At 49.4% G+C, this 14851-nt stretch overlaps 1 protein-coding gene across 3 annotated transcripts in view; it reads left to right on the forward strand.

Moving 5' to 3' along the window:
* Positions 1–5666: 5666 nt before the first annotated feature.
* Positions 5667–14851, forward strand: part of USP19 (ubiquitin specific peptidase 19) — an 82539-nt gene continuing 73354 nt past the window's right edge. For 2 of the 3 annotated variants that reach the window (XM_066596780.1, XM_066596779.1), the window contains exons 1-2: positions 5667–5920; positions 14153–14430. In XM_066596780.1, coding sequence (XP_066452877.1) covers positions 14289–14430 — 142 coding nt within the window. In that variant the 5' untranslated portion in view covers positions 5667–5920; positions 14153–14288. The remainder of the gene's footprint in view (positions 5921–14152; positions 14431–14851) is intronic. The other variant, XM_066596781.1, reaches the window with a different exon arrangement.

Consider the following 14851-nt stretch of genomic DNA (forward strand, 5'->3'; position numbering starts at 1 on the left):
CTGTGGGGGGGTCACTATTAGCACTGGGGCCGCTGTGGGGGGGGTCAATATTAGCACCGGGGCCGCTGTGGGGGGGTCACTATTAGCACCGGGGCCGTTGTGGGGGGGTCACTATTAGTACCGGGGCCACTGTGGGGGGTCACTATTAGTACCAGGACCGCTGTGGGGGGTCAATATTAGTACCGGGACTGCTGTGGGGGGTCACTATTAGTACCGGGACCGCTGTGTGGGGGTCACTATTAGTACCGGGACCGCTGTGGGGGGGTCACTATTAGCACCGGGGCCACTGTGGGGGGGGGTCACTATTAGCACTGGGGCCGCTGTGGGGGGGGGTCACTATTAGCACCGGGGCCACTGTGGGGAGTCACTATTAGTACCGGGGCCACTGTGGGGGGTCACTATTAGTACCAGGACCGCTGTGGGGGGTCAATATTAGTACCGGGACCGCTGTGGGGGGTCACTATTAGTACCGGGACCGCTGTGTGGGGGTCACTATTAGTACCGGGACCGCTGTGGGGGGGTCACTATTAGCACCGGGGCCACTGTGGGGGGGTCCCTATTAGCACTGGGGCCGCTGTGGGGGGGGGGGGTCACTATTAGCACTGGGGCCGCTGTGGGGGGGGGGTCACTATTAGCACCGGGGCCGTTGTGGGGGGGTCACTATTAGTACCGGGGCCGCTGTGGGGGGGTCAATATTAGTACCGGGACCGCTGTGGGGGGTCACTATTAGTACCGGGACCGCTGTGTGGGGGTCACTATTAGTACCGGGACCGCTGTAGGGGGGTCACTATTAGTACAGAGGCCGCTGTGTGGGGGTCACTATTAGTACCAGGGCCGCTGTGGGGGGGTCACTATTAGTACCGGGGCCGCTGTGGGGGGGTCACTATTAGTAACGGGGCCACTGTGGGGGGATCACTATTAGTACCGAGGCCGCTGTGGGGGGGTCACTATTAGTACCGGGGGTCGCTGTGGGGGGTCACTATTAGTACCGAAGTCACAGTGGGGGTCACCATAACTACTGGGGCCACTGTGAGGAGGTCACCATTACCACTGGGGCCACTTTAGGGGGGTGTCACCATTACCACTGGGGTCACTGTGAGGGGGGGTCACCATTACCACTGGGGCCATTGTAAGGGGGGTGGGGTCACCATTACCACTGGGGCCATTTCCATATTTTGTGGGCGCATTTTGGCTGTGCAGAAAGACCGCAGCATGCTCTACTTTGCTTGCGCATCCCCATTGAAGTCAATGGGTGGTGTGCAAATATGCACATGATATGCAAGGAGATGTGCTGGTAAAACAACACTTCTGGAACTAATTATCCATTTCTAGCTGTGTCTTGTTTGCCGTGCACAAATGAACATGCCCTGGGGCAGAAAAAATACAGCAAAATAAGCCAATACGCACAGAAAAAGACATAGTTTATTCCGCAAACACAAAACGCTGTGGCGCTCACAGATACGTGTACCCTTGTGTAAAGGAGCCCTTAGGCCTCCTTCCCACAAGCGTGACGGGCTCCGCCGCGTAATATTACGCAGTGAAGCCCGTCACGGCGCCCCCCAGAGCCCCTATACTTACCTGCGGGAGATAGCGTGAAGCCGCTTCCCCGCCCACCGCCGCCGCGTCGTGTGACATGCTCACCACGTCATGTGACGCGGCCGGCAGTGTCACATGACGCGCCGGCCGCGTCAAATGACGCTGCGGCGGTAGGTGGGGAAGCGTTTTTTCACGCTATCTCCCGCTGGTTACAGCGGGAGATAGCGTGAGCGGACGGCTTCCATTGACTGCAATGGAAGCCGTCAGCGCGTACAGCCCGTCCTCATCCGCAGCAAATAGAGCATGCTGCGGGTGAGGACGGGAGATTTCACGGTGCGTAATTCCGCGGTGGAATTACGCATCGTGAGCATTGTGCTATTAGGTTCAATAGAACCTAATAGGAGGGGGCCACGCAGCGGATTTTTGCCGCGAATTTACGCGGCGTAAATCCGTTCGTGGGAAGGAGGCCTTAGCAGCTTCTTAGACTACCAATGCACTCACTGCACCTGCTCTCCAATTTACCAGTGCTGATCACATGATCAGTGTTGGCCAATCTAGAGAGCAGCATGAAGTGTTTCAGACTACAGATGCAGGCTGCATTCCCACGAACGTATATCGGCTTGGTTTCCACGCCGAGCCGATATACGTCGTCCTCATCTGCAGGGGGGGAGGGGAGGATGGAAGAGCCAGGAGCAGGAACTGAGCTCCCGCCACCTCTCTGCCTCCTCTCCAGCCCTCTGCAGGCCAACCAAAGAGGGTGCGCCGGTTACTCACAACCGCATTCGAAAAAGAAGCAATCTCATCCATCTGTGGGCCGTCCGGTGCCCATTAGATTCTGCCAGCCTGCTCACACGCCCAAGGTTTCAGCTAGAGAATAAGGGCTCGTTCACATGAGCGTATGCACTTTACGGTATTTCCGCTACCGTAAATCGTAATTGTGTGCATAGTTTGTCCGTTCCTGCGGGTTTCTCTGCATGTGAATGCGCTGCCTGTTTACATCCAGATGGGTCCGTTGATTTGCTGTGCAAATGTGAATTGAATACGCAGTTTTCCTGCGACTTCACTGCATATTTGCACCAGCCTATTCACTTCAAAGGCCTAGTTTGGCGCGTAATATGCTCACCTGAAAATAGTCGCTGGTTGATTATCGGCTGGTGTGAACAGGTAATGATTGTCCTTTAACGACTAGCCAACAACTTTGCATGGAGTTGCGCACTTGTTCAGTGTGTGCCTCCCCCCGAACGCTGATTGGCTTCTGCCTTTTTGCCCTCCGACTTAATGCTCATTGGTTCCCAAAACACACAACTACGAGCGAGTGATCCTCGCCTGGACAGTCGCGGTTGTGGTCTCGCTGAGTTCCATCTTCGAAGATACACTTACTGCTGCGGTCACTGCTGGTTCGACCTCCCATAGAGCGCTCGGGGCCGCTGCTCCTCACTACAGTGTTTGTTTTGAAGACCACTCATACATATTTATGTGTAACCAATAGACTTGGCGACCAATGAGCGTGCGTTGGGGAGGCGCCAAAGAACCTCACGCCTCCTAACTAGGCAATAAAAGATATTGCGGCCCGTATAAACGCTCCCAACAATTTACTCAGTGATTGCGAAACTGAACAACGGCTCTGAAGACAGATAAACATTCGCTAAAAAGGTTTAGCGACTACTGAGTTTCCCCGAAAATAGGATATCATTAAATGGCTGTGATTGGTTAATCCAGCCCCAACTTTCATTGGCTAATGCAGCGCTAGATTAACCCCTTAAGGACATGGCCTATTTTGGGCTTAAGGACGCAACGATTTTTGTCGGATTTTCCGGTCCATTTTTCAAAAGCTTTTTTACTTTTCCGTCGACGCGGCCGTATGAGGGCTTGTTTTTTGCGTGGCGAGCTGTAGTATTAATGGTGCCACTTTTGGGTACATAGACTATATTGTAAAACTTTTATTATTATTTTTTTTTTATAACGGGAGAGAAAACGCATCAATTCTGCCATAGTTTTTTTTTTTTAAGCGTTAATCATGCAGCATAAATGACACATTTTTCTGCTGGTCGGATTTTGATCACCACATGTGTCCGTATTTTGCATTCGTGTTTTATCCATTTTTTTTTTTGTATGTGAAAAAAACTAAATGCAAGAAGGCCCAAGTGATGTCCGTTTTGTCATCACAACCCACCGAAAACGGGGTGCACAATAGTAACCCAGTCAGTGCGGATATGTGTTCGCTGCGTTATTTTTATGCACCTAAAGACTTGAATGAGCGATTTTTGGTTTGTAAATACGGACAGAAAAACAGGACGCGCTGTGATATATAATTTTTTTTCCTCTGCGCAACATTAAATACACCAAGTTATTTCAATGGGTCAGCGAGCTTTCCGTATTCAGTCTACAAAAAACACGGACAGAACCAACACCCGTGACGCTGAGCCCAGAGCCGGTGACACGCTACAGTATTTTTGTATTACGGGCGCAAAAACGGAACCAAAATAAGGTAGTTTGTCACTGTCCTGAGGGCACATTCACATGGGCGTATTTGCGCCGCGTATTATGCCCTTATCTGTTACGTGCCTAACACAGTGAATAGAACTAATTGATATCAATGGGTTCATTCATGTGTGTATTTTTTCATGCAATGTCCAATTGCGTGATAAAAAATGGAGCACGTCCTATTTTAGGGCGTATTACGCGCTGCAACAGGCTGTTGAAGTGCAGCCGTATTCACTACATATTTGTGTAGCCAGTGAATGAGTCCTTCGTTGTACTTAATGCAATTTTCGGAAGCGTAAATATGCAGATTATAATCATTATAATAATTATTTATGTGACCGAAAACCGCCTACATCTGTGTGAACAAGCGTATAGACTGTATGCAAATCTAACATACGACCAAAACAATCTCCACTCACTGACAGCAAGCAGAGATCCTGAGCAAGCTTAAAGGGGTTGTCCCGCGAAAGCAAGTGGGGTTATACACTTCTGTATGGCCATATTAATGCACTTTGTAATGTACATTGTGCATTAATTATGAGCCATACAGAAGTTATTCACTTACCTGCTCCGTTGCTAGCGTCCTCGTCTCCATGGAGCCGTCTAATTTTCAGCGTCTAATCGCCCGATTAGACGCGCTTGCGCAGTCCGGTCTTCTCCCTTCTGAATGGGGCCGCTCGTGCCGGAGAGCTGCTCCTCGTAGCTCCGCCCCGTCACGTGTGCCGATTCCAGCCAACCAGGAGACTGGAATCGGCAATGGAACGCACAGAGCCCACGGTGCACCATGGGAGAAGACCTGCGGTCCACCGTGGGTGAAGATCCCGGCGGCCATCTTCGCAAGGTAAGTAAGAAGTCACCGGAGCGCGGGGATTCGGGTAAGTACTACCTGTTTTTTTTTTTTAAAACCCCTGCATCGGGTTTGTCTCACGCCGAACGGGGGGGCTATTGAAAAAAAAAAAACCCGTTTCGGCGCGGGACAACCCCTTTAAGAATGTGACACAAATTTATATTATAAAGTGACTGTCTTTATTATACACTGCCAATCCTGGCACCACGCTCTTATTAAAGCTGTTGTTGCTAGCAACCAATCACAGCGCAGCTTTCATTTAACCTCAGCAGCATAAAAAAATAGCAACCAATCACAGCGCAGCTTTCATTTAACCTCAGCAGCATAAAAAAATAGCAACCAATCACAGCACAGCTTTCATGTTACCTCAGCAGTATAAGAAATGAAAGCTCAGCTCTAGCAACCAATCACAGCGCAGCTTTCATTTCTTATGCTGCTGAGGTAAAATGAAGGCTGCGCTGTGATTGGTTATGATTTTTTTTCTTAACGTGGCTGAGGTAAAATGAAAGCTGTGCTGTGATTGGTTACTATGAACAACAAAGAAACATTAGAGAGCTTTCATAAGAGTGTGGTGCCGGGATGAGAGGCTGGCTACTTTCCCCGTACACCGTCTCAGAAGTCCTTGCATTACAATCCCAACTTCCTCCTCTCTAAAAAGCCTTGAAGTAAAGCAGGGTCATGTGACCACAACAGATTGACTCGCTGACGTCACCCGTTCCTTCAGCAGGAACAGCTCTGATCATGTGACTCGGCCGAAGCCTCTGCCCCCTGCTCGCGTCACATGACCCCAGGAGAGCCCCGGTCACGTGTCAGGACTGTGTTCGGCTTCAGGAAGTGCGGGCGGTGGGGGCTGCGGATGGTTGTCAGGACCCGGAGCGGGAGGAGGAGGGGGCGTTGCGCGGTGACTAGCGGCCCGGCCACGGCCTGTGGTGCCTCAACCAACCGGCGAGGGGGAACGGCTACCGAGACCGACGGCAGGGATTGACCTCGTCACTGGGAGAGGCCTCCTGCGGCCTTACCGCCTCTCAGCTTGGGGACTGGAGGAGGCTCAGGGTGAGTCAGCGCCGGGGATAAGACGGGAGAACCGGCAGGTGCGGGGGAGGGAGGCGCTGCAGGGGGCGCTAGTGAGTCCTGTTGTTCTGAGCTGTACAGGGGATTACATAATCCTCCCGAGCCGCTGCTGCCTGTTATGTGGAGTTATAAAGTATCACTTCTGGATCCGGTTAGATCCGTCCTGGCAACAGCTGCATCCCGGGACGGACTGATAGTCCTGGACCGGCTGCAAAATTATATTTATATATTTTTTTAGTGTCGGTTTAAAAGCAAACTCCCTGATTTATGTTTTACAAATGCCTTATTTCCTTGTGTTTCTGCCTCGGTATTAGAGTGGATGTAAGTGTTGGCGAGGTGTTCACATGACTCCCCCGGTACCATCTTGTACATCGCTTACAACTTCTAAGGATTAACTTCTGGTTTTCCAATTTCTCAGTAAATTTTGGAGACGTTCAGAAAAAAAATCCCTTTGGCGCCCGCACTGTTACCGTAAGGGCAGGATTGTATGTAGTCCGTGTACGGGAGGGTTGGTGTGCTGCTAGACTCTATATACAGTCCGGTCACAACCAGCACCCCCTAGGAGATGTCTGAGGGGGAGACCATGTGTGACTAGTCATAACTAAGGGATTACATATCAGGGCAAGAGGGGCACTGATTGTGGAGAACTGACCCCTTGTAGGGAGGCTCTAGTACCCTGTTGGACCACCTCTAGCTTGGATACAAGATGTGATACGGATGGGCATGGAGACTCTAGTACCCTGTTGGACCGCCTCTAGTTTGGATACAAGATGTGATACGGATGGGCATGGAGACTCTAGTACCCTGTTGGACCGCCTCTAGTTTGGATACAAGATGTGATATGGGCGGGCATGGAGGCTCTAGTACCCGGGTGGCTGCCTATAGCTTGGATACAAGATGTGATATGGGTGGGCATGGTGGCATACAGGTTTCGTATGGTATCCTGCCGCATATCACCCCAGTTCTGCTATAACTGACCCTCTAGTTGGTGCACACTTGCTGACTGTTGATGTTGGTGTCCCAGATGGTCCCATACATGTTCTATTATAAATACGTCTGGTGACCGGGAAGGAAGTGTGACAATGTTGTGTTTGTCAAAGAGTGTAAATGAGGTGTGTGACCTGCTGGTAGAAGTGTGCAAGCTAGTTTTTTTTTCTTCTTCTAATTACTTGCAGAGTAGAAAGACTCTGTGTTGGAAGATGTGATTAAAAACATTGAAAATGACCCCTTGTAGTGATGAATCTGCTCTCCTCCTTGCACCCCATTGAATGTGTATCTGTGGTTTTTTGTTTTCTTTTTAACAATTGTACCCGTAGAAGAAATTGCAGTTTTGCTGCAAAACTCGGCATGCAGTTCCATCTCAGGCAGATATGTAAATGCTTAGAGTTCTGGTGATTAGATGAACTCCGGAGACCCTAAAAGTGGTTCCCCCCTTGGCCTATAAAGGCTCTCAGAGGCTCCTTGTGTGTAGTGACCTCTTCTTCTGCTTGTGTAGAGCTTGTTGGCCACTAGACACCTCTACGACGCAGAGAAGAGATGTCACCCCGTTACCAGAGTCTGAGAGGGGCGCATTATTGGGATGGGAGAAGCTGGATGGTCGTATCGATGAATTGTCCCCCACCGGACCGTTCTCACCAGACAGTTAGTAGGTGTTGGGACCAGTGGATGTGTGAGGGCACACAAGGCGACCGGACTCGGGACCCCCTCGACAGACCACCAGTAGAGAGGATCATCTGATTGTCCTACAAGCATGAGCAGCTCCAACTGTTTCGTTTTCCGGCATCCAGAGACAGGGGGCACCATCAGTACGCCCCTGTGTCTGTCAGAACCATTTCTAGGTGCTTGGCTGGAGGACATTTGGTCTCACAGCGCCCATTACATGTTTTTCCTTTGACCCCCACCATCACCTCTGTTTGCAGTGGTTATGAACAATGAAACTAGACTACTACAGTGGAACCGGGTTGTCTTCAGCGATGAGTCCAGGTTTAGTTTGGGCATTTATAATGGCCGTGTTTGTGTCTGGAGACCTCTGGGTGAGAGCCTTAATCCTGCCTTTGCTGTGGAGCGGCACACTGCCCCCTGCTGGTGTGATGGTCTGGGGGTCATCACATATGACAGTCGGTCACCCCTAATGGTGGCATGAGGGACAATGACAGCTCAGCGATATGTTTAGGACATCCTGCAGCCACATGTGTTCCTCTCATGGCGGCTTCCAAGAGGCAGCAGGATAATGCTCAGCCGCACACACAAGGGGGTCACAGGAATGTCCCCACAACATTGTCACACTTCTATGGCTGCCCGGTCACCAGATTTATCACCAATAGAACATGTGTGGGATCATCTGGGACGCCAACTTCCACAGCCTACGAGTTTGCATGATCTAAAGTAGGGGTCCCCAACTCCAGTCCTCAGGGGCCACCAACAGGTCATGTTTTCAGGATCTCCTATGGTAAGAACACCTGTGGCAATGTCTGAGGCACCGACAATAATTACATCACCAATACTGAGGAAATCCAGAAAACATGGCCTGTTGGCGGTCCCTGAGGACTGGAGTTAGGGAACACTGATCTAAAGTACATGTCAGACTCGAGGCCTGCAGGCTGAATCCGGCCCGCTCGTCATTTTATGTGTTCTGCAACAAGGTCCAGATGCAGAGGAAGTGGCTCTTCACTTTCCCCGGAGGACCAGCCAGCGCTTGGCAGAAGGGGCGGCACCAACACAGGGAGTTGGTGCCATCTTGGATTCTGAGCTCCGGCGCACACCTCCATACCGCTCTATTCAGCAACTACCTGGGCAGACTAGCCACCCCCTAAGGCCTCAGTGCCATAGAGGTAGAATGGGAGAAGCCCCATCATGGTGCATAAGGCTCCACAGCCATGGCAAGGAGTAGTTACATTTATGGCTCATTCACACGGGCGCATTCATTTTGGTCCGTAAAATGTGCAGAGTTTCCATGGAGCGAAAACTGCGTATTTAGACCGTTTTGTGTGTGTGGTTTTTGTGCACGTATTTACTGCACTTTTCTTACCTGTGTGAAAAAATTTCCTGTATATCTCTCTTGCCTTTATCCATAAATGTGAGTATGTTGCGTACTCGCTGCGGGTTTAGCTATGAAATCTGCAGAACTATGAATGCGGCTCTGAAGTATGTAATGCAGCCTGTGGTTACTAAGAAATGGAAACTGTCTTCTAGCTTAGCTTTCTAGTAATGTTGTTCAGTCTTGTCTGTAGTGTCCCTTTTACGTGGCTCTGCGCTGACTTCTAGTGATCGCCAACCTTTATATTACAGGTCTGGTGGCCCAACGAGGTTAAGCGACGATCTGTAATCCTCGGGGTACGTTCACATGGCGGTATTTCCACTGTGGATTCTGCCTCTAAATCTCTGACAGAATGGCTGAGGGTTTTCTAATCCTGGACATCCCCTTTAAGTGGGTTGGCCGCGTTCTATTAAACATTTCTGCTGTGCCCTAAATGATGAGGTTTAATTTCGTGGCCCGTTCTAGTATCCGTGTTTACCCCATTCTTTATTTGAAGGCCCTCTGCTGCTTACTGTACGTATTGGACGCGCCACTTTCCCTGTCCATCAGAATGAAGATGGTGGCAGTCATGTGATTTAGTCACATGACTGCTTCCTAAGCCGTATTTCTCCAGCTCTGTTACGTTCGGAGCAGATAGCGGTCCTTTTACTACAGGTATCTTCAGATTCGCCGAGTGAGATCCTCAGCTGTGCAGAAGTGGACGGAGCTGTAGAGCTCCTTCCTATCCGTGACCATATGAAGAAGCAGCACTGCGGTGTAAAGTATGGGGGACGGACAGAACAGCGGTCTGAAAGGTTTATGAGACGCAATGAAGCTAAACTGGTGTAACTGGTAATGGCTGTCAGCAATGAAGATGGTTACGAATGATAGACTTCGGTTAATCTCCAAGACTGGAACACCGTGTCCACCTAAAAGGGGTTGGACTTTTAGAAATCCCCATTCCACAGGATCGGGATCACTTTATGATTGGTGGGGGTCTGGCTACTGGGACCCCCACTGATCCCAAAAGGAGAGGAGCTGGCACGTGCGTCCCGTCACTCTACTAGTTTAATGGGAGCGTTGGAACCTTCCAGATACGAGCGCTCAGCAATCTCTGATGAAATGATGGAGCTGCGCCACATGTGTAGCCTGCGCTTCATTCGTGCTGGGGGAGCTTCAGGTTCGGTCCGCTCCTGGAATCGACTGCCGTTCATACGCACATCACGTTTACAGACCGCACCGTGATGTAACGCTCTGACGTATCCCGCCGTACAGACGTGTAAGGGGGTACGCCGCTGATACACTCGCGTTCTGCCTTATAGGTTGTACTTCTGTGGGCGAGCGCGATACAGATGCAAGAAAATCGGACCCATATTGAACTCGCTTTACACGTAACTTTCAAGCGTGTGCGACGCACTGGGCGCTGAAAACGTGCAATTTGTAAGCAGAGGGGATTTAAAGGTGAAAGTTACAAGTGTTTCCAATAGTTAACGTGGCATGCGGGTGTTTATTTTGTTTGTTCTTTTTCAGGCACCAAGAGGAAATAATGGGGCGGATTTCTAAAGCATTTTACGTCTGTCTCTGGCTTAAAAAAAATAAAACTTGCATTTTTTTTTTGCATAAGCAGGTGTTGACTTAAAAATTTGCCACTTTCGCTTTTTGTGCTTGCACCACCTCTTCTGCAAAAAGTAGGTGGGGCTTGTTGAGAGGGGCGTGGCTACACAGGACTGACAGATTTATGTATAAGGCCGGTCCTGACGCATGGATCTGCCTGGATGTGCTGACTACATTTTGGCCTCTCCATGTAATAAGCGCACTGGACGCTGGGAAATTGTACAAAGTCTGAGTCAGAAATTTCCCCTATGGGCCAATTACCCAAAAAAAGGACATGTTACGATTTTTCGATCTCCCTGTGTAGCCGAGAGCCAAAAATCACCCACATGAATTGCCCATTGGAAATAATGGGTTCTTTTCATGTGCAATTTCTGCGCATCTCGCCACAACCTGAAGTCGTGCGTGAAGTTTCCCGTATGCGTGCAGCCTTGCTGTATACGTCTTCTGGGCCAGCGTAGCTTATTACACTGTTTCATACGGAAGCGACGGAGGCCAAAGTGAATGGAGATCCGTCGATAAGTTTGTGTGCACGCCAATGTGAAGAGTGTCGCAGGTGTGTGGCCGTCTCTGCACAGCTGGGACGGTGGTGGGTACCGGGGTGCTCTTCTGTGGGAAGCTGGGTGACACCGGTGGCCCCCATTATTTTTTGTCGCCCTCTGTAATCCAGCACCTCACTGCAGACAAAGGCCATGTAATCCGGAGTACCAAGCAGATACATGGCGCGGTCGCTGCGGCTCATCTTGCTCGGACTGAGCTTTAGGCCTATTATTTGGCTGTAATTGAATTCTCTCTGCACAGACAGCGGCCGATGCTTTCAGCTGAGACCTCCTCCCTCCTTTCACGGCACAGATGGCGACCGAGTAATCTCCAGCCACATCTGCGCCTGTCATGATTAGAGGCCAAATTAATACAAATGGCTCCGTGCACCGAATCCTCCTTGCTGGAGGCAAACGTTATCCCTCAGCGGGGCGGGAGCCTAGCTGACCCGTCTGTGACGCTGCTTGCTTCTGCTATACTTGTTAGTGTCCATATAAGTTGGGTGAAGGGGTGTGTGGACTTCGGCAACTCATTTCTCAAATGCATCCAAAATTTAAAAAAGTGAAGTAACTTTCCAATTGATACAAAGTCTCCAAAGTCCCCAATGATCTTGAAAGGGAAGGCGCTGCAGTGCAAGAGTAGCTCCGTTCCTTCTAAGGGCTCATTCACGCGGGCAGGCTTAGGTCTATGAATATGCAGCATATTCACGGACCGAAACACTGTATTTCCTGCACATATGGCCCTGGATGCGTTCTTTGCATGCTAACTTAATACGTGAAACTCTGCCCAATATTGCGCTTGCCAACATGTGATATTCCCGTGTTCCGTGCAATGTGTTTTTTTTTTTTTTTAATGGCCCCATTGAAAACAATGCACAAGGTGTTCCGAGAGAACGCCCAAAGATAAAACATGCTGTGATCTTTCCTGCGTTGCGAGAAAAAAATTGCTCATGTGTATCACCCCATTCATTCGCAAGGCACAAACCTAGCACGATTTTCTCGGCTGCGCGAATGCACCCCATCTGCATTTATCATGCACGCACAAAAAAAAAAAATAGCATGCAGATTCCATAGATTTTTTTTTTTGGCCACAAACACGTAAGAAATCTGCATGTAGTGCGTGTATTCGCTCTGTTTGTGCAGTCTTATTAACTTTACTGGAGTATTTTGGTAATATGGACCAAAATAAGGCATGCCATTTATTTATTACACACACCCCCCAATGGGAATTCGGGGTTCTGTATTATGCATGTAATACGGAGCGCATTTACGCCAATGTGAGCGCCATCTTTTTCCTGTGCAGTGGTCACCTGGCTGCTCAGAGAACTGCAGTGTAGACCGATTCAGATACAGGGGACCAACTGCAGTTCCCGGGTGGCCAAGAGTAGTGCCACTGTGCAGAAAGAAGGGGCTGAAGTCTTTAAGCGACACTCCAGGTCTGGTCAAAGATGGCCGCACCGCATATCTGACTGTCTGATACATACTGTGCATCACTATGCATCATTATCATGAGAAAACCGCTTTAAAGCCTCCCTCACACGGGCGGCGCTGCAAGAAAATTGCAGTAATATTGCATCGCTGGTCCATGCGATTATCACTGTCTTCTCGTGGCAATACTGCGACTTTGTAGCATCACGTGAGGATTTTTGGGGGTAGGGGGCAGGGCAGGGCTTGAAATATAAACCCTACCCCGAAAATAAGCTGTAGCTGAAGGGGGGGGGGGGAAAGAAAGTGCACATCACCTTTCCCGCGCTGTCCAGGGCGCTGCTGCAGCTTCTCCCCGGGTCTCGGTACTGTTTCTCTTCTTCATCTTTTGGCCGGGTATTGAAAAATCCCTGCCTCCTAGAAGCGCTGGCTGTGATTGGCTGACGCTTAGCCAATCAGAGCCAGCGCTTGATGAATGGCTGTGAGCCTGACTCACCTGAGTTCCAAAATATAATGGGATGGTAGAGAGATGGATCTCGAGGGGTTCATGAGGAGTCCTGGATTGGGGCCTCATCTTGAAGACGCATACAAGGCTTTAATCAATCGCTACTAGGGGGTTTCCCTTTTTTTCTCCTTCTCCTCTTTCCCAAGATTTACTGATCCTTTTTGTTTACCCTCAGAATTTTTTCTTTTTCTATATGGTTGTAGGTGTTTAAAAATTGCATTCTTATAACTCCTAAAATAAATAGCCAAGCCCGTGGGCCTGACGCCACATTGTTATATTGTGCATATACAGTTTATATAGGATGTACCAGAAGGACCTACAGCAGCGGCTATCATTGCAGTATCTGGTACAATACTGTTTTTGTCCTAATCTGTAAGCTATTATTGCGGTCCTGAGAGACCTGCTATATGTCCTTCTTTTTCCTTTTATGTGTAAAATTGCACAAAAGTTTTAATAAAAACCTTAAACATAAATGTTATGAAACATCCGCAGCAAATGCAGTGCAAGCTCTGTGGGTGAGACTTCAAAACTCTTGTCCGCATGCAGCAGAGGAATTCTGCGTAGAATTCAACAGCGTATTTGAAGTTCATGTCGGATTCTGAACTTGCAGCATGTCCGTTTGAGCTGCCGATCTCACTCTGAAACGCCGAGGTGGAAATTTGCGGTAAATCCACACAGTTTAGTTTCGGATTTGTTCCTGTGGATTGGCTGCCAATTTTCCACCTGGGACCTGCAGTGCAGATCTGGTCCAAAGTCCCGGCCAGAATAGTGCAGCCTGCTGCGATGTTCTTTCCCGTAGAATGATCAGCATGCTGATACCGGTCAGACCCAACTGTAGTCGGTGGCTTCCGTCTAGTGCCGTTAGTATCATCTTGCGCCGGGTTCGGCACTTCCATTGTTTTCCTTGTTTGGCTCCTATGATGGAGCAGCTCCTTCAGATGCGGCCTAGGAAGCTATGTGAGACTTGTATAGCAGTCAGAGGGACTCCCTAAGGCACAGACCCAGGGACCATGGTGCTCAGTAATTGCCTCTTTGGGTTCACATCCTGTTCTCATACAGCACAAGTCATTTAATTGACTTTACTGAGATTCTTATTATCCTCTTTCTTATGATTTCAGACTATTTCTTCCTTGACGGAGAGTTTAGCCACAGAGAGTCGCCAAGATAGCTGGCCCAGGTAGAAAACGTCGAACCCCTGACCCAGACACCGTTACAGACCCCGGGGGCCAGTTTGTTTCCTCCAAGCGGCAGAAGATGTCCCATCCTGCCGAGGGCTCGGGGCAGAGGAGGGTGACTCGAGGGACTGAAGATGCCATCAATAAAAAGAAGCAGAAAGATCGAGTCAACCAGGAAAGCAAAGATGGCAAGATGGTATCCGGAAGCGAAGCAAGGAAAGGTCTGTTTTGTTAATTCTTCACTTGACATCTACCACATCTGGTCCTGTTGCGCTTTATTTGAGTGTTTGTTGCTTTTGGTGTATGGCCTACTAATATATATATATATATATATATATATATATATATATATATATATATATATATATATATATATATATATATATGATTTGCACCAAATTCATGCATACGTATGCGGACAGCTGATAGGGAGCTGCTGACACCCCTCGTGGGACCCTCTTGATGAGTCACATAACGTAGCTTATGGGGCTCAAAGGTGATGAAAGGGTCCTCGCTGCTGAGACTTCCGCTGATTCTGAGAAAGAGTGTCTAGGGTCTCCCTCCTCACCGCATCCCCCCGCAGTGAGGCAGTAGTTGAGCATGCGCAGTGCCACTCAATTCATCTTCAGTGGGACTGCTGTT

The sequence above is a fragment of the Eleutherodactylus coqui genome, chromosome 3 (genome assembly GCF_035609145.1).
Source record: "Eleutherodactylus coqui strain aEleCoq1 chromosome 3, aEleCoq1.hap1, whole genome shotgun sequence".
Taxonomy (NCBI): Eukaryota; Metazoa; Chordata; class Amphibia; order Anura; family Eleutherodactylidae; genus Eleutherodactylus; species Eleutherodactylus coqui.